Source organism: Epinephelus moara, chromosome 11 (genome assembly GCF_006386435.1).
Source record: "Epinephelus moara isolate mb chromosome 11, YSFRI_EMoa_1.0, whole genome shotgun sequence".
Lineage (NCBI taxonomy): Eukaryota > Metazoa > Chordata > Actinopteri > Perciformes > Serranidae > Epinephelus > Epinephelus moara.
In genome coordinates, this window is record NC_065516.1 from 31497952 (window position 1) to 31517422 (window position 19471).

Consider the following 19471-nt stretch of genomic DNA (forward strand, 5'->3'; position numbering starts at 1 on the left):
ATTTCTCGCTTCCCTCATCAAGGGTTATCTCGCAAACGAGGGCACTCAATACCAAGAGGAAGATTTAAGGGGTAGAAATGACATTGGGCCTATGTCCCAATCTCCTTCAATGAGACGACTGTCTCATCATCTTCAAACAAGTACTTATTGATCAACAGTGTCTTAGCTTGTTACTGTTGTAAGCTTGTTACGAGTTTCAATCACAAAATGTGATCAGGTTTTGGACCTTGTCCACACTTGTCTCTGGATCGGATGCAGACTGACTTGACAGAGACGGCTGCCATCTTGTTTTTAAATGGATTAGTGTATTGTGCTCTTACTGCCACTAGATGGCACAAAAAAGTGTCCATGAATGAGGACAACAGGTTTAAGTTAAGTAGAATGAAGTATAAGGTCAAGTAAATCAAAAATGTGATATCTTCATATGAGGACACAGGGTCTTGAGGAGTTTAAACTGTGGTGTGTCCATGTGGTTGCTCACCTGGCAGCTACAACTCCACCACTATCTCTTTCCATGCTTCGTCCTTCTTTACATGATCATGGTCAGAGCTGGAGGACACATCATACAGGCGAGGCTTCTGCTGCCACAACTCCACAAGGTTTTCCTCTCTGTTGGAGTCCCACACATTTCTTGTAGCGTGTTTTGCCTCCATGGCGAGCTGCTGTCCGTCTGTGTGTTTGGGTTTAGTGCCAATGCATCACTCCATGCTGCATTTCTGTGGGTTGGTTAGTCGACGTAGGTGGTAACAGCAGTCACACAGTGAGATGGTCAACTCAAATTTATGACACTGTCAGAATTTTATCCCAGGCTTTCTTTGATCGCAAGACCGTGACAACAACCATTCTTGAACCTCTCTTGACCACTGTTTTAGAACCGTGACCAAAGATATCACCACGTTTCTTTCATGTTGGTCATCTTTCATGTGAGACAGCCCAAAATCCCACAGTGTATACTGGGCCTGAGAGAAAAACATATGTATTTTTGATCAGGGGCGAAGTGTCCCTTTAATTATGTTTAATTCATGGAGGAACTAAATATCTAAACACTTCACATCAAACCAGTTTCAGCCTCTTCACGTTACAGCAGCAGCTCTGACGAAACAACAAAGCACATGTGATGGTGTGAATACAGCAGCCTGAGCTCTGGGGACTTTATGTGTCACATATATATATATATATATATAGCGCTGAGCATGAGCGGGGTGTGTTTCCATGGACACCCACCCATGTCCTGATCGCAGTGGTACAATGGTCATGTGTGCTTGTGTGAGGCGTGCCCATGTGACAGTTCATCTTCCATCACAGCATGCAGTCACTGTCTCAACGGGGGCCTCATCTGGCTGTCGCTGAATGGATGTAGCCTCTCTACTGTCCAGTGAGAGGAAGAATGTGCAAACCACCACGGTCGCTGACACTCGGAGGCTTTGGTTGCCAGTAGCTCTGTGCCAGGCTCCAATTAGGCAGCCATGCGTCCTACATTGAAACAATGGTACTGTTGGTGGGTACAGTAAGTCCCGGGCATTCCCATACAGCACACATAGTGTAAGTTATCGAGTTGGTCGCCATTAGTTTGCCTCATGTTTTCATTGTAGAGGGACAGAGACACATAGAAACAGGCTGCTTTGTTTTGAGTGGAGTTGCTTGAATGTAGCTTTCAGTAAGCACATTTTTCAGCCTGTACACACCACTGCAGCCAGAGATACACACGGTGATAACCTCAGGGGCCGCATTGTGCAGCAAGTGCATTCCAGTGCTCCCTACTCGCTCTCACCATGTCTAATGCAAAGCCAACAGTGGTGCTGATGAGTGGGAAAACGGGGAGAAAGCAGGAGGCTGGGTCCCCCAGGGGCCGCCAGGACGCTTGTCCCTCAACCACGGAAGCCAGCATCATGAACTCTCTCAGTGCTGTGGGGACAATTCATGGAACTGCGGGGGGAAGTGCTTTGGAGATAACTTTCCCCACACTGCTCGCAGGTCTTTGTGGAGCCGGTGGAGGTAAGTGGAAGGAGTGGCGTGGTGATCGGACAGCTTGATAAAATAACTTCTGAAAGAGCTCCAACTGATAAGGCATCCACATCAAACGCCAAGTTTTCCAGAAGCAAAACCCTTTTCCTCAAATGCTCTGTGGAAAGAAGTTGCTCAAGACATTTTTAGGGGGCATTCAACCTCAAATGCATGCCAAGATCTTTTTCATTTCTGGTTGTTTTTCCTTCTTTTCCTCCCCTCACCGTGTTTCCTCAAATCCCTCCCATGTTTTTCAAACCCTCAGGCCACCTTTTTACATTCTTTCAGGCTCTAAAGGCGCATTAGGAGCCAAGAAAAAGGCAGCAACATAAACTCTGGCCATCGCCCCGCTGAACCTCTGGACTTCCTGAGAGAGGGCCAATCCATCTTGGACTTTTCACCAGTTTTGCTAATAAATCAGAGCCCACAGTGTGCCGCCTGCAAACACCTCTGAGGAAGGTCACTGCTGGGCAGGTTAGCCAAACACAACCTTGGTCCCTTTGCAGACTTCAGTGCTCTAACACTTAGAGTCGGTCACATAAAACCTTGCCACTGCGATGGTTTAAGATGAGCTCGAAAAAAAATATAATTAACCTTGACAGTGGCCTGTGGCAACCTTTTGGCAAGTGGCCACAGTTTCTGTCTCTCCCCGTAATTACCCCATAAACTGTTCAATAAATGGAGAGAGTGCCATCTAAAAGGGGTCCATAAATTATAGAAAAAACAGTACAGCACTTTCTTAACCACCTAATATGAATCAGAGGATCCACAATGCTGACATCTAGCTCCTTCAAATGAACCCTGTAACACCCAGGAGTCCCATTTCATCAAATTCTCCTGAGGTGTTGATTTCCCCACCCAGTGCTTCTCTAACCACCGTGTTTCATAACCACTCTGTTGCTCCACCAGAGCACATCCATCAGTCAGAAACTCACTCACGGAAATAAACAAACTCCTCAAACCTCAAAGAACCACTCTGAGAGGAAAGAGATGACTGAGATAGAGAGAGAGGCACGTTGAATTTGAAAGAAAAATGTAAGCTAGAAGAGAGGAGGCAGGGGCAGTGAGTGAAGTTCAAAACCAGGGAGGATGAGAGGCAGTGATAGGCTCTCTTCTGCCTCACTCCTTTTCCTCCCATCTGTGGCAAAGAGTGGACGGGTGGTAGGAGGGGAGGTAGTTAAAAGTCTATCCTCTCACCCCTCCTGACCTCCCACAGCAATGAGCGGAAAAACAGCTGTGGGCTGCACACTCCCTGCTCCTCAAACACTGTCCCATGGGCCTGAAACACTCATATACAAACACTCATAGGATGTGAACCTGCAGATGTACTCTTAACACATGCACCCTCAGGTCTTTTCTCCTTCCTCTATCTCACAGACGCACACAGACACTCAGGATGTGAATGACCTTTTTGGTTTTTCAGCCACATTTCCAACAATGTGATTAGCGGGCATCATAAGCTGGAAACTGAATTAAGAAGAGTTAAAGTGGTTTGTCTCTTTTTGCATATTTAACATGACGTATCAATCAGTGGGTTTTTCAGAAAGGTCAATTGATTCAACAGACTCTGCCACAAAGCTGGCTGACTTTGGTTCCACTGAACTGGGTAACCAAGCTGATGGCCTGTCTACTTCTATATAAGTTTAACACACGCTAGCACCATTATGTCACCGTTTGAGATCATTTGCTCCTTAAAATTGAAATCCAGATGTAACATTTGAGAAAATGCTGTTAGAATGTTTTTGTGCTGTAAAAAAGGCAGTAAAAGTTTATTAGACATGTCAAAAATATAAATTATTATATTAAAGGTTCAGTGTGTAAGGTTTAGGGCCCTCTACTGGAAGAAATGGTATAATATTCATGGTTATGTTTTTATTAGTTTAAAATCACCTGAAAATAATAACTGTGTTTTTGTTAACTTAGAATGAGTCGTTTAGATCTACTCACAGAATTCGTCCTTTCCTATGGAGTCCGTCTTTTGGTCTATAGTAGCCCAGAAGGAACAAATCAAATAGACTGTAAAGCCGATTTCAGACCAAAGATTTACAACGAGATGAAACCGTTTTAAAATGTTACAGAGAAAAGTTGCAGTAGTGTAAACTGGCTGTCTGAACTCGGCTGATGGCATCACCTGCAACTCAGCTGGTCATATTGCTGGCGGCTGGTTTTAGAACGAAAATCGTCACCTGTTTCTACAGCCAATCAGCTTGTAGTGAAGTCCGGTGGTCAAGTCAAAATGACCACTGACAGCGTGTTCGCTTGATGCAGCAGGTGCTCTGTCCCTGCTGAGCCCTCTGTTTCTGTCCTCACATGGTGGGTCACTGCTGCTCGCTGGCTGTGCTTATACCCTGTGTTTATGTATTTTCGCATTGGCCACTGGAATTCTCCTACACACTTGGAACATGGAAGAAGTTTAATAAATTTAACAAGATCAAATGCAGTTTAAAAATAAGGCTTTATAGTCTTTAATTGATGAGTAAAAAAAATAAAATAATTTTTTTTAATCATTTTCCTTTACCACCAATAGTTAAGAAAATAAATTAAAACTTCATTGCCCTCCTTGTGTGAATAGACAAGCACTCCGCGAGTGAACACCAGGTGCTCTGCATGGTAACCATGGAAACAGAAGTACACATAGCACAGTACTTTCTTTTTAGGCCATAGCATCATATTTAAATATTGCTAGTGTTAAATGAGGAGACTTAAATAACGTTAGTTAAATGTGGTATCAAAGGTCGATTTGTTCACACATGGTGCCAGTCCTGGTCTTTGATGCCACCCACAGACTGTTAGCCTACTGTTGATAGCTAACGTTATGTTAATTAGCACAAGTATAGTTGTAACTTTATAGCCTAGCTTAAGATAAACTATACGTAGTATAACTTTATATAACACAGTCTTGTGCCGATACCCTGTCACGCGAAATCCCTCCTGTTTATGTCCAGATGACTGTTTAGAAACACTTACATATTTCAGAGAACTCACAAACACCAAGGATCAGTCTCTCGTCCATTTCAGGTTTTTCTCATGCTCAGACAGGCATCAGACCAGAGCACGAGACTGAGTGGCTATCGAGCTTATATACAGTCTATGCTGCACCAGTCAGTGCAGGTTATGATCATCCATAACACATACGCTACTGTTGCCTCACTGTACAGACTGATGCAGGGATGACGTTTTTTTGTAAAGTACCCCGGAAGCATCACCTTGGTTCCCTCGTCAAAAAGCCAATGGGATTTTCCCTTGGATTTTGGATTATTGCAGAAAATAAGCTCTGTAGCAAACAAAAGATATTATTCTTACACACTTTGTTCAGCAACATAACCTTCACAAATGACCCCCTTTTTTAATTATTTTCAAAAAGTATGTTCAATCGCCAGAAGTTGAACGATAACATTAGGCTATAAACAAACTACACCACGATCGCATGACTTAACATCCCTATCACAAGGAGGTTATACTGCCTTTGCAGTGTTTGGCGTGATGACGTCCTGTAGTCTCATTTAACCACTTGTTAGCAACCATCGTTTTTAAGATAGATAAAAAAGTTCAAGATTTAGAGTGTGGTATTCACTGGAGTATTTTATGGCGTAGAACAAAATGTTTAAGTCTCTTAAGCTTATGTTAACCTTATTTCAGGCGTCAAACTTAAACCCCATTCAAAAAACACAACTGACTTCAATAAGAGGGAACCGACGCTGCAAAAATGCTAAATTGTTTCTGGGTTTTAGGACTTGTTCCTGAACTACCTCATTACGTCTGGTTACAGTTGCTAAAGCATTTCAACCAGTAAGCTGATTGAAAAAAAAGCTATCTTTTGATAATTCTTTTGATAACTGATAGTTTGTAATAAGGCAATATTTTTATTATATCACAGTTACCCAGAGATTTTTTTGCTAACTGTTAATGCAGCACCAAAACTGATAGCATGAGCTGACTGCATTACCACAAACTTACTCAGTTCAATTAAGCAATCCAGCAACTAGTGCAGCAGGTGATGTAGATGGCGTTATGGAAATATATAGTTTTCGTGAATGGCTAATTAGCATAGAAGCATGTTTCGTTAGCTTGCCAGCTAACATACTTTACATTGCTGTTCACACAGCAATGCTAAGGCTGTAGGCGCTGAGGATTATTAGCTTTACTTACTCAAGTGTAGCTTTATAATGAAAGTTAGCTTCAGCTAAGTAGCGATAGGTGACAAAGTTGGTTCTCACGAACAGTGTTCTCAGTTAAGCTAACGTGCCACATAGTCCTATACGTGCTCTAGTTGGGATGCACTTTTTAATTCTTCCTAGCTATCTGGGAAGAGAGGGACCTGGTAAGTGTACAGAACTGAGCATCGTCCTTGAAGTTTCAACTATAAAATTTGATCAGCATTTGTACCATGCCTACTTTCATGTCAGGATGGGCTGCAGAGATGGCTGCCATCTTGTTTTTACAGATTACTGTGCTGTGCTTTTGCTACCACACATAAAAATGTCCACGAAGAAGGACAACAGGTCGAAGATAAGCAGAGCAAAGTATAAGGTGCAGCAAACTGAAAATGTAGTGTCCTCATATGAGGACACAGGGTCAAGTTACTGGAGGTAGAGTAAAAATAAAAAGCTTTTCTTTCTTTTCTGACTAATTAGAGATTGAAGCAAAGTTTCATATTTCTTTCTACATCCTTTTAAAAATGCTGCATGTAACTGCAAAAAATTGATAGTTGACTCTCATTCCTAGGACGTAAAATACCGTTGATTGTGTTAGTGGTTCGGTTAGACGACCATACCGACGTCATCGGTATTTGACGACCTGGGAATGAGACTCAAAGTGAGTTAAAAGCAGCACCTTTAATGAATAATACCAATGTATTCAGTTCTATTTGTGATAAGTCTGATATCCTTTTATTGCCTCTTGTCAGTTTTGGGGTGTCTAATAACCAAGCCCAGTGTTCTAAGTTTGCAATAAAAGCTTGAATATTCCATCTGTAATGTTACATTAATACAAAAATATATCCATAGTGATTTTGTTCAAGGTGTAAACAGATATTAGTGATTAGTGTGAATCATAATACTCACAAATTAACTGTGAATCTACAGTCTCAGCTCCTACAGAGTGTCTGGCAGGACTTGCATCAGTTTCCACAGTATTTATTTACAGCAGAGTAAGTCTACAGTAAAGTACACAGTAATCACTCCCTTATTCCAGGTCCCAAACACATGCTCACACAGGCCTCAGTAACACCCTCAAGTGTCCATGTTTGGAACTGTAGTCCACTGCAGAAGCTGCTCTTCACCTCCACCGTGAGGCATCAGACGACAAAACCAGAAGGTGTCTATCAATGTATGAGTTCAGGTGATAGTAAGGGGATGAAGCCGATGTCTGAGAGCTCCCAAGAGTCTTAGCTTTTCTTCTGCTGCTTGTTAATCGTCAAGGATTCCAGCAAGGTCTTGAGCCTCTCACTGGCCGGCTCCCGCCTCCTTCTCTTATGACTTTTGAGCCCTGCGATCTGCGGGGGCAGGAGGAGGGTAGCAAGTCCCCAAGGTGAAGCAACCTTTTCATCACCACCTCTGGGAATACTGGTGTCACTCTGCTGGAGCAGCCACAAGCTCTCCTGACACAAAGCCACGAAGCGCCCTAGCTGCGTGGCGTTGACGTTCTTGCTGACGTTCAGAGAGAGTTCGAACGGGTTCTGGATGTGCAGCGGGCCTACCTCCGGCTTGTTCTGCTCTTTACCCTGGAGAGAGGGAAGGAGACAATGCTGGCAGATGAAAACACATTTGTGAGCAGCAGCCGACGCCATAAGCGCAGTCCTGTATGTATTGCATGCTACGGTCCATCTATCTTGTTGGTCATGGTTTTAGCTCTTTGCTGTTGTGTCTAGGGAACCTATAGCTGGCTGCAACACCTCTCAGCAGGCTAGCAGATGGGAGAGGCAAAGACACGGACATGGCTCTGGAAGACATTTTGACTTGAGCTGCGAGAAGTGAGAATAATTCAGACCAAAAAAAAATGACAGCTATGAGCTCAGCTGCTATGAAAAACTGCTCCGCACACCGAACATGTTAGCAACGGAAGCATATATGATCTGTACCTCTGTCTGGCAGTCATGGCCGTCAAATGAACCATCAATGTGAGGGTCAGAGAGAAGTCAAGAACCTTCCATGGTACTTTGCATGCCTTATCCGGCCTAAAGCCTGACAGTAAAGGCAGTGGAAGGATAAAGTGATGGAGCTGTGGGGGGGGGTGGGAGCGACAGAGGATGGCAACATAAAGCCATCAGTCAGAGGAAGGGAGCGAACCGGAGAATTGTAGCACAGTAAAGGAGATTTATGGCTGTTGCTCCACTGGTGAAAGCCTATAGGCATGGGTCATGGCCACAGTCTACCTGCAGGCTTCCTCTGCCGTGTCAAACTTGATATTAGTCTCATATATTAGGATGCAGGGTCTCTCTTTCCCAGAGGCATCAATTCATTAAACTCAAAGCGCTAGCAAAGTCCCCCGCATCTCGTATAATGTGCCACCAAAGCATGAACAGCTACTTTATCAACTAAGTTTCTAGGGGTAAAAGTGAGTTGATAAATATGTGATTATTTAATGTTAAACTTTTTTAAGAGGTGGGTCAATTAACTATCATGTGCAACTAGAGAGGAAAAATTAGCCCTGATTATTTCCCCTGATCAGACTTTTCCTGGTCGACAAATAGTCGTTATTTAGGGCCATTGGTCGACTAGTCTCCTGCATGTTTATGATATGAATGTAATTATTAAATGATATATTTTGGTGGTTTGAGCTGAAGGTGTGAGAAAGAATAGTATCAGTAACATTGTTAACACTGTGCTACATTACAGAGAAATACAAAACCGTACTAATGAACCTTCATTAATATAGGCCTATATTTTATCTACAAGTGCACGTCACACACTGAGCGAGCCGCCTGTTAATGACGCTGTGGGCTAATGGGCATGTAGCTACTTCCATGTTTCAGATGATACGTCATGTTTGTAGTCGACCAATGAAGATGAGTTTACACATCACCTTGGGTTCATCCTTCACCTTCTCAAAATGATCCCACACTTTGGATTTCCTGCCCGACATGTTATTAACTAGCCTGTGGAATAATAATAACAATAATAATCCTTTCAAATTAAATTCCCACATGGTCAAAAAAGTTTTAATTTAATTTGAAAAGGTGCTCCTAATAGTTTCACATTCGTTGTCTTTTTTTCTGCGACTAAGCAACCAGCAAAACTTGTCAACTTATGACCTTTCTGGTAAACTTAACATTGGTCAACTATTAGGGGGCAGCCCTAAGACATAGCACAGATTTCCGACGCTTTTGTCTCGATCTTTCCGCCTCTTCTTTTTTATTTTTAATTAAAGTCCCGCCATGGATGCTCTTTCAGCGGCTCTAAAAACGACTCCACAGCACACATCAGGCTGAATATGGGTCTAAATAGAATAAATATGCGTTTGTTTACACTTAGCCTGATGGAGCTCCTAATTGGGATCGCAGCTCAAGGGCGCCGGGCCCTGTGGGGCTGGCATCAATCACACATGACAAGGACAGCTGTCATCTGTGTGTGTGGGAAGACGCCATGATCCAGCAGACACTGCCTTTATTACCAACAGATTTCTCCACTGGAGCTCAGCTCTGGGGCTGAGGGGGAAATGTTTAAAGGATGTTGAACTGGGTTTCCTTTGGTGCTGAAGTTCTTTCTGAATAGATTTTTCTTTGTGTGCTGGTTTCTCAGTAATGCAGTGGTTTGATTTACAAGTCAGATTAGAAGCCATGCAAGCAGTAGGATGGATTCAGGGCTGGACGGAGCATTTTGTGAGTAAAGCCTGACTAGTAGTGTTACCGATAAAGATATTAGAGAGTTACTAAATCTGATTTATGGCCAATATCCAGTTTTTAACATGAACACACAACCCACAAACATTTAAATCACAACCTCTCAGATTTAATATTTTAAAGTATAGTCAGTGCTCTCCGGTGGAAAAACTAAATACTGTTGACGCTGTTGCTGTTATTCTGCAGTTAAAACCTTAATTAATGACCAACGTGAGTATGACAGACACTCTCTGCTCCTTCTCACAGTCAATCCCACGTTTTCTCATCAATGTCATCTTTTTTTTTAATTCTGCTGCCTGTTTTATATAATTACAGTTGATGTAGTCCACAGAAGAATTTTTTTGTGAGACCACTGTGTTGCTTGTGGCCTTCATCACAGACACCCATAAAGACCATGAGCCGAAACACATTGGTCTCACAATAAAATTGTTCTTAATATTACAGCTGTTGCTGGAGTTTTTAAGTCCTCATGCGATTTCCATTCTCAGTGCTCCTTGGAGGTTGGTGCACAAACACTGGCCCTGGTTACACAGATCACGCTTAGGGCCGCTGCAAAGTCCCTTCTTTATGCCTCCTTTGCATTTTTACACAAAACCCAACGACAGCAGCATTGTACCTCTCCAGTGTGTGGTTATAAATGCTGGATCACTGAATCAAAAGAGGTGTGACTGGTGTGACACCTTCGGCATCTAGTGTTACATAAAATATATGCGTCGGCAGCTCTTTATAAACAACAACAATGGCATTAACATGGCAACAATGATCATTTACTGTCCTTGTCATAAGGCGGCTGATCTAGTCCGCTGTTTGGAGAGTTTGGAGTCCCAAGTTTTTTTCTAATTTCATATAATGTCCAAAAAACATCACACCCGCCCAAGACAACTCTGTTCCCCATTCCGTGATCGTACCCTTAACACAGAACGATGAGGCGGCATAACTCTTGTAGAAGTGCTATATGTAAAGTATTTTTGCTGGATCTTCATTTCGACCATGCAGTTGGCATGAATGAAAATATTCAAGATTTTATTTAAAGTTATTTTTTCCAGTTCTGTGACGGGAAAATTCTTCTTTATGTGCTGAATTTCCACAACAACTTCAAATTAGCTCAGTCACAGTGCGTCCTGGTTTATTAAACACATTCGTGTGCATATGAGATCATGATGTAATTATCTCTTACTCTCTGACACATCCAAAAACTAGAGATGTCATCAAGTATAGAGTCTGGGGCCGCTCCATAAGTAGGGAGAGATGTTAGTCATCTATAACTGAAAGCACCCAGGGGAATGTTCTAAATATATGGGTACATTTTCTGTTTCATTACTGACAACACTACAATAAAACTTTCCCAGTCACTGTCACTGAAGCAGCGCCAGACTTTATACTTGATGACATGACAAGTTTGAGAATTCTTTGGTTTCTGGCTTTGACAGAGAGGAGCTCATGTTCATGAATACCGACTGAACTTTCCTCGGCCTTGGAATTTACAACTTGAGATTCTTAATTTGGGTGGTGTTCCCCTTTAAGGTGGCTTGGTTAGAAAACAGTTGCTTATTTAAAGATCCAGCAGTTCCTTAGCAACATTATCCTTCATTTAGTATATTGTTTCTGGTGACCTGATGAATCTAAGTCCAATATTCACTGTCTCCTAACTCTGTTTTTGGTCTCTACCAACTCCTGAGGGAAATGTGCGGCTCTTTGGCTGCTAAATATTTTAACCACTCAGTCTCTAACTGTGACTGTCCGCTGTTTGGTGCTGAGCAAGTAATGTTCAGAGGGGTTTTTTTTTACTAAAAACAGCAACTTGATGTTGCTGGAAATGACATTATAAGAGCAGTGAGACTGAACCAAAACAGTAAAGTTACAGCTGGACGGCTAAACATTGAGCTGAAACTCACTATAAAGCTCAGTAAAGCCGATGGAGGGTTACTTTTTATTCCAAAGGTACCATACTGAAAGTGTTAAGGCACTTTAAGATTAGCTAAATAATGAAAATAATCTTGTAAATTGTCATCACTGGGCAGATTCTTTGCTTACATAGGACTTAATGCTTATGAATAATCATACATACCTTTCTGATATTTATGGACATCGTGCTGAATGCAAAGGTGGAATAGAACTCGAAGAATTCATGCAGCAGTTGCTCTAAGAAAAATTAAGAAAAGTCCAGTTAGCGGCTAACAGAAACGTCTGCATCAGTCAAACTGAATTGTAGCCCTACAGCTACAGTGTTTCTACGCCCTCGTGCTCACCGAGTGTTTCTGTGTTGCTCTGGAGCTGGATCTTGCTGAAGTCGCTGACAAACGTGCAGTCGTTCCCCTCAATCACGCACTTGTCCGCGGGACCTTGTGGGACGAGAGCGGGGATACAAGGTAAATGACTGCCTTTACACGCCTATGATGGCCATAAACAAGACACAGATGGATGGTGGCGGTGCATTCATGGAGAGGTAACAGAAAGACACGGGGGGAGGACAGAGGGCTGGTGCATGTATGTGTGTGTATGGAGGTGGTCAAATAAAAGAAAAACGAGAGCAGGGATCATGTCCTTGCTTTGCTGCTTGCTTCTCCGGCTATGCCCTTGTTACCAGTCTCCTTCACTACAACGAGGCTGGTGGTGGTGTGTGTATGTGTGTGTGTCTGCGTGATACACCACTGTTTAAATAGCTTCCTGTATGCGTGTGTCCGGAGGAGGCGGGGTCATCGACCTTCCCAGAGTGATGGGCCTTTTATTGGCCTGTAAGCACTCTGTGTGATAGAGTCTGAGCTAAACGGGGCCGAGGAGGAGGAGGGTGCAGGGTGGTGGTGGTGGTGGAGCGGGGTGGTAGATTGCTTTTGGAAGGCAATTATCAGACAGCCAAGGTGACAGAGAGAGGGAGAGATGGAGGAACTGCAGTGGACTCGCAGACAGACTGGTGTGCTGGTGGTTAAATTATCACAGGACATATTCATTACAGACGGTAACAAGGAGGTATGTTCCTCAGTCATCAGAGCCTAAATGGGAAACACTGGGACTGTAGGAATAAAATAAAACAACAGCAGACACTCTGCGGCTGTTGATGAAGGACAATCAGTGTGCACGTCAGAGCAGAGACACTCCAGCTGTGGGGTTACTGGCCTGTTGAACAGGATGGGAAAGCTTTACTATCTCATGTTTATACTCTTGTTTCTCTGTTTTCTGTGATTTTTTATTGGATCATTTATCTTTACAACAAAACTTCACTGGTCAGCTGGTGGAAACATATGTGAAGAGGTCAACTGAGGCTGAGGCTCTCTTGAAATCCTGATCATGAATATTATAGCTGAAATAATAAGTCTAAACTTAAACTAATTAGTCGATTAAGCCATTACCCTCGGCTAATCTGATGATCAATTTATCATTAAAGTTATTTCTCGAGCAAAACTATTCAAAGATTCCCCGACTCCCGCTTTTCTGTGTCTTCTGTGGGCTTCCGCAAATTGTGATGAGTATTTTTTCACTGTATCTGACATTTCATACAACTGATTAATTAACTGGGAAACTAATTTGCACATTAACTGGCGATGAAAATAATTATTTGCAGCCCTAGATTAGATGTTTAATCACATAGTCAATCAACATAAAATCAGTCAGGATTTTCAAATAAAAATACCAAATATTCTCTCTTCAAGCTTCTTAAACGTGGTTCATTTTTACACATGTGCTGGGACTGTCCTGGGGTTAGAAGGATTTTGGAAGCTGGTGTCTTCATTAAAATATCTTATTGACCTTACTGAGCTTTTGCCTGTTGACTCTTACCTACAGCAGCATATCTTATTTGAGGTCCGACAGCAGCTGTGCTGTATGATGGAAAAGCTTATCCTAACTTGACTGTATTCAGTGCTATAAACACGATGGAAGCTTCAATAAGTTGAATGCATGGCTCTGTGTTTAATAGGAAGAGATGTCTGTTTCTTTAATTAATTTTTGGACATTTTGAATAACATTATTATGCAGGGTTCTATATATTTGGTCTATAAAAAGCAATAAAAAGAACAAGAAGAACTCCAGGGTGAATTAAAGGGACATGATATCTACAGAGTGAGAGGTGGCGCTAGGTGCTACCTGCAAGGTCCCTGAGCTGGTCCAGAGTGGGGATGATGGGAGGGCTCCTCTTCTGCAGGAAGAACAGCACCATGACGGTGAGGGAGAAGTTGGTGATCCAGGCCCCGGGGATGCTGCTGGTGACGCTGTGAGCTCGGGCCCAGCAGCGCACAGTGAACACCAGAGAACGAACCCGCGGGTCCAGCTCTCCGTACAGGTACAGCAGCTCTGAGCTCTTCATCGCCACCCTGTGGAGAACACACAGAACTACTGATGCTGCTCACTGCATGTTTAGACGGAGCTTTGATGTTCATTTCAGTGTTGGAGTGTGGGGACTTCCAAAACAAGTGCAGGCAGTAGAGTTCGCCAGGTGGATACAGTTTTTATTTTCTGTGTTTGTAATTGCTCTATCATCCAAATAACAATTGTTGCATTGTTCGTAATTTTATTTTTGTACAACAGTGTTCAGGTATTAAAAGAAAGTAAAATAATAATATTTTCACTGCTCTTTACAATCAATGTAAGCATCCCACTGTCATCTTGTACAGTAGATATTCAGCATAATTTAAACATCTATCTGATCCCAATACTTCACAGCCTCCTGAGTTCAGAGTTAAAATACTGGATCATGTTGAACATCAAGCATCAGTGAAACTAAAATCTTAGCAAAACCACCACTAGAGAGCAGCCTTCAGCTTGTCACAGTGACTCAGTCACACTCCGCTGCTGTTAGTTTTCTGTGACACACACACCCACACCCCTCAGGCAGGAAAATGCTGCGCTTCAAAGATCTCACAGCACGATTTGAGAAAAGTCCCCCTCACACACGCCCACGTTCGTTGGCTCAACTCCATTTCCTTAGAAACTGCAGAGTGGTTTTTTGTAAGTTAGCAGGTGTGTGCGTGTTTGTGTTGCCATCAGCTAAGACCACACTTTCTTGAGGTTAGAGGGGAAGAAGTGAAACACAAACAAGCCCCCCTTTGTGGCCTTCCTGTTCAGTTTCACTGAGGCAGGCATGTAACTGTAGCATCAGAACACTTCCTGCCAGAGTCAGGTTTCTGTTTGGGGCTTTTGAAACGCCAATGTGGCCAAAACGACACTCAGCGTGACATAAAACAGTTTCTGTGAAGCAAGAGGCCTATGACCAACTCAATCTGACATTTCGAGATTAGACCCCTCAATTGTACGAAACTAACACTTTCCTTTATGACCAACTGCAACACCAGAGCCATGAGAAGAACCTGCTCATGTTGTTTATGTATGGAAAGTAGGTCATGGTCTTATTATATGTGTGCACAGGGTGAATACCTGTTGTTGGCTGTGAGGTCACACTGAAAACCAGAGGGCTGGTGGGCGAATCGAACAAGCGGACATCGTGCGTTGAGAATCTTCTGCACCCCCACACACCCAGGCCCAAACTGGTCCACACATCCCCCGATGACGGACAGGATGCTCTGGGTGACGGCCCGTTCCGAGCTGGCCCTCTTCATCTGGAACTCCAGGGACAGACCTGATTTTGGCTGCAAGCAGAAAGTTTAGAGATGTTTAATGATCCTTTATCACTCTGCATTTGATACCTTTTGCGCCATATTTACTTTGTACCATTTTATTTTGATTTCCATATTCTCAATGCTCTAAACCGTGTCATTCAAAGTTCAAAGTTGACGAAAAGAGCTGGGTCAAAATAATCGCTTCATTCGATTTAAATCGAATTTCATCGCAATGGCCTGATATCGATTCATAAACTGCGAGATCAATCTTTTAATGTACGCTTTTTCTCACAGATGTGTGAAGCTTTAACCCCATTAACCTCGCCGGTAATAAACGGGCCACAGCGCTAAACTCTTAACGACAGTAGCCTTCAGATGCTCAGACGTTACCGGCTCTTTTATCTGTATCTGTTAGCTTACTGTTTTTCTAATTTGGTGTCATTTATTATCATGTTGCAGAGTCTCCTCATGCTTTTTGTGCATCCGGGCTGCAGCGCCACTTTTACGTACACACAGACACACGAACACGGAGTAGAGATGCCGTAGTGGAGACAGAGAAGTGAAGATAACTTGAGCTGATGACAACTACGCTTGTTACTGTGAGTGCAATAAAACATTCTCAAGGAAAAAGCCACTTTATCAGTTTACCTGATCAGCAACATGTAAACATGTAGAGAAGTGATATTTCAATCCGCTCCGTCCGCAGTCTCTCGTCCACCGCCGCTACTATTATGTTATAAACAGGCACAGAGGCTTTCCAGCTGATAGCAACTTGTTACTAACAAGCTAACACAACTGTTTATGTCCGATGGCTTAGTGTAGTTTGTCACAGATGTTAAAAGTTACCAACGGTAATGTGAGTCTCCTCAGCAGCAGAGGAGCAGAGGAGGACTGACACTGACTGATGTCTGTGTTCTTTATTCTTTCTAAACTTTACTCAATATTGTGACGTCAGGAATATGACTTATTTTGACATTTTAGATTTGTTTCCAGTGAGATACTTAGTTCACATTGTGACATTGCTTTTAATATTGCTGCTGTGATTTCAAGCATCAGTAACTGAGTTTATGCAAATTCTTTGCCAAGATAACATCTTTTTAATTACAAAGTAAAAACTTCAAAGAAGGTTTTAATTCAAAGCCGCTAAGTATGTCTGTAGTTTTTTGCGTTTTTGGTCTTTGCTGTTCGCAGCTGTCTTCAGTTTCACTCTGCAGAGCTCAGCCCTCACAAAACTCTAGTGGCAGCAGATTACTGTGGCCACAGCAGCTGGTATCTGTTTCACTTTTTTTGGAAAGGCTGAGCTGTTGCAAGAGGGAAAAGGTGCTTTAATGTGTCCAGCTTCCATGTGCGCTGAATCAGTATAACCAAGTACTGAAATACTTGCATGTTTTTCTTTATAGATGTGCCATTTGCATAATTGTTTGTACAGTAACTGTTTTATCCAACTTTCTATTTTATAAACTGAAATGTTACGTGTGGCGATATTAATGCAATCACTTCCTGTCAGCTGGTGGCTTTGGTTTCACAAATAAACCTTATTTTTTTCTAAAGGCACCCACTACAGGACGACCCCCCAAACATCCATTATTACCATCTTTGCATTTCTGCCACTGATGTCATCCAGGTCCAGAAACATGTCCAGGTCACAGCCCAGCTTTCCAAAGCCGTTTACTGATGAGCCAAACGGCTTGACGGTGCATTCTGGGAAATAAGGAGCAACAACGTCCTTGAGCAGAGAGCAGACGAGGAAACGCAGTCGGCTGTTCTCGTCTGTTAGCTGATAGACATCTGTCAGGGTGTTTATTTGTTGGTCTATCTGAGGGGAAATAAAGAGACAGGCAATGGTTAACACAACAGCATATATCTGACTTCATTAAATCCACTGAAAATGATTCATACATGTATTTATCTTTAAAGGTAAATCCAGGTCACTAAATTAGTCATTTAACCTAAACTGTAACTCTAGGTGTCATAACCTAACCACTTACACTCTCCTCTCTGGACAGTTTCTTTATGAGCTCGTTAATGGGAATGCTGGTTTGTGGTTGGTACTGTTGGCCTGACTGTTGGCTTGTTGAGTCCGCTGAGCCGATATTCCTCACTGTCAGCAGTCTCGATTTAAAAGGCACCGAGGATTCATGGCTGCTGTTGGGGATGACTGCCTCTTCGAGTAACGAGGCAACGCTTTCACGATTCGCAAATTCCACTACAGCATACACGCCCTGGAAATAACACCAAAACACACAATTTCATCATCCACCTGAATCCCAGCATGACAGTGAAGATTACCATATTGGAAAACAACTTGAAAAACATTTAACAGAGGAGCTTGGTCATTCACTTACGTAGCTTTCATAAAAGAAGTATTTCTTGACATCTCCGTGTTTTGAAATAAACTTGAGGGACTTTTTCTCACTTCTGGATTGGCAGCTGATGAGAACCGATCTCTCCGCCTGTTCTTGTCTCTCCGCCAGGACGGCATAGAAAGATTTGCGTCCATTCGTTTCTTCTAAGAACAAAAAAAAGCAGAATATTCAGCAATTACATGAGCATGCAAGTGTTGTCAGACAAACATGCAGCATTATGTGTTAAAGCAATATTTGACACAGGTGTGATCTCCAATAGCCCCTGAACACAGCACCAAACTTCAGACTAAAACTGACACTTTTACAGTGTGTGGCTGTGTTAAATAAATGCATGTATGCAACAAACCACACACACACACACACACACACACGTTCTATAAGCATCTTATAATGGGTAAAAAACGTAAACTTAAATGTACGAACTTCAGTGTAGTTTGCAGAGGTTCTGTAAAATGTCATTGCCTGTGTCTTAAGCAGCGATTACTACAAATATATTTTATAGCATGAACACCCGAAACAGCTGGGAAATTCTACACCAGTTACACTAATACCCATTTACATTGTATTGGTTATTTCCACTTGCCATGTGTCTCAACTGATGTTATCGTGTCTATGAAACCAATGTCTAGACTGATAGAATAAATGTGTCAGGACCACTGAGCAGTTAGCACTAGGGTAGCTTGGTTTCTAGATTTTGGGTTAGTCTTGGGAGTTTTGTAGGTTATAAATATTACATGCACTTTTCTTTCCTTTTTAAATACAGTCTGCTTCATGTTTGAGCCCCTGTTCTCAAGCTTTCGATGACTTATCAGAGTCCAATTTCACACATCCATTATTTCTTGTGAACTTCACATGTATTCTTTATGTTTTTTTCGTGAATAAAGTTAAGAATTGAATAGTTCATCATATGAACTCTTAGAAACAACTTAACTCATATAGATATTATCCACAAAGCTGTACCCATTAAAATCAAGTCGTAGCCTTAATGACAGAAAAATTACTCTGGGAGGAGATTTTTCCTGAACCAGGACTACATGGAGGACGGCATGAATGCCGAATTTAGCCGAAACCCTAATAATTTCATCTGTTTTACTTTTTGTGTGAAATAAGCTACATATTTTGAGCCATGACCGAGGCTGCCGAAAACAACACAATTTCTGAATGAGGTTTAGAATGACAGTCACTCTACGGGGGGCAGAGTTAGCATGTATGCTAACTCGGTTAGTTTGACAGTTTGATATAACGTCACTAACCGGTTTCATCTTTCCGAAGCGCTTCACCTTCCGCTGCGACAACGTTTGTCCCGATACTCCTGTGAAGAAACGTGTCGACCTTCCGTAGGCACTTCGCCAGGCTGCCCCTTCCCCTCATATGTAACCTGCACACGGCTAAGGAGGACGCCATTGCTGCTACGAAAGAAGCCGAACAGCGCATGCGCGTTGCTTAGTCTACGGCAGCTGAGCGGTACCAATTCGCAAAGGCTGTGGCGATAAAAAAAATAAGGGTGAGAAATAATATATAGATTATTGCTTATACTTCTACTGCATTCTTAGTGGCTATTACAGCTATAACTTTAATTTGAATTTATCTTCTGACTTATTTATGTCCAATAAATTAACCGCTTTAATATGTAATATTTTCTATTATGACTTCTAATAAAAGATGATTTTACAAACAGCAATAAAGCATATTTTCCCACAGGAAAACACCCA

The 19471-nt window shown here is 42.4% G+C and overlaps 1 protein-coding gene across 1 annotated transcript; it reads right to left on the reverse strand.

The window, feature by feature from the left end:
- Positions 1–7126: 7126 nt before the first annotated feature.
- Positions 7127–19193, reverse strand: mtpap (mitochondrial poly(A) polymerase). The gene is made up of 9 exons (XM_050057312.1): positions 19013–19193; positions 17739–17902; positions 17382–17615; positions 16985–17209; positions 15212–15423; positions 13925–14151; positions 12094–12186; positions 11913–11986; positions 7127–7726 (listed from the first exon to the last, which is right to left on the reverse strand). Exons 1-9 carry the CDS (start codon positions 19191–19193, stop codon positions 7391–7393), a joined length of 1746 nt encoding a protein of 581 aa, XP_049913269.1. The 3' UTR covers positions 7127–7390.
- Between the last annotated feature and the right edge of the window lie 278 nt (positions 19194–19471).

What these genes read in the sequence shown, in the direction of transcription:
- mtpap (XM_050057312.1), bottom strand. Translation starts at nt 19,193, where the DNA reads ATGCGCTGTTCGGCTTCTTTCGTAGCAGCAATGGCGTCCTCCTTAGCC. An exon ending in AACTGTCCAGAGAGGAGAGT is followed by an intron (nt 17,210 to 17,381) that starts GTAAGTGGTTAG and finishes ATTTCCCCTCAG; the next exon opens with ATAGACCAACAAATAAACAC. An exon ending in TGTCCATAAATATCAGAAAG is followed by an intron (nt 7,727 to 11,912) that starts GTATGTATGATT and finishes CCCTCTCTCCAG; the next exon opens with GGTAAAGAGCAGAACAAGCC.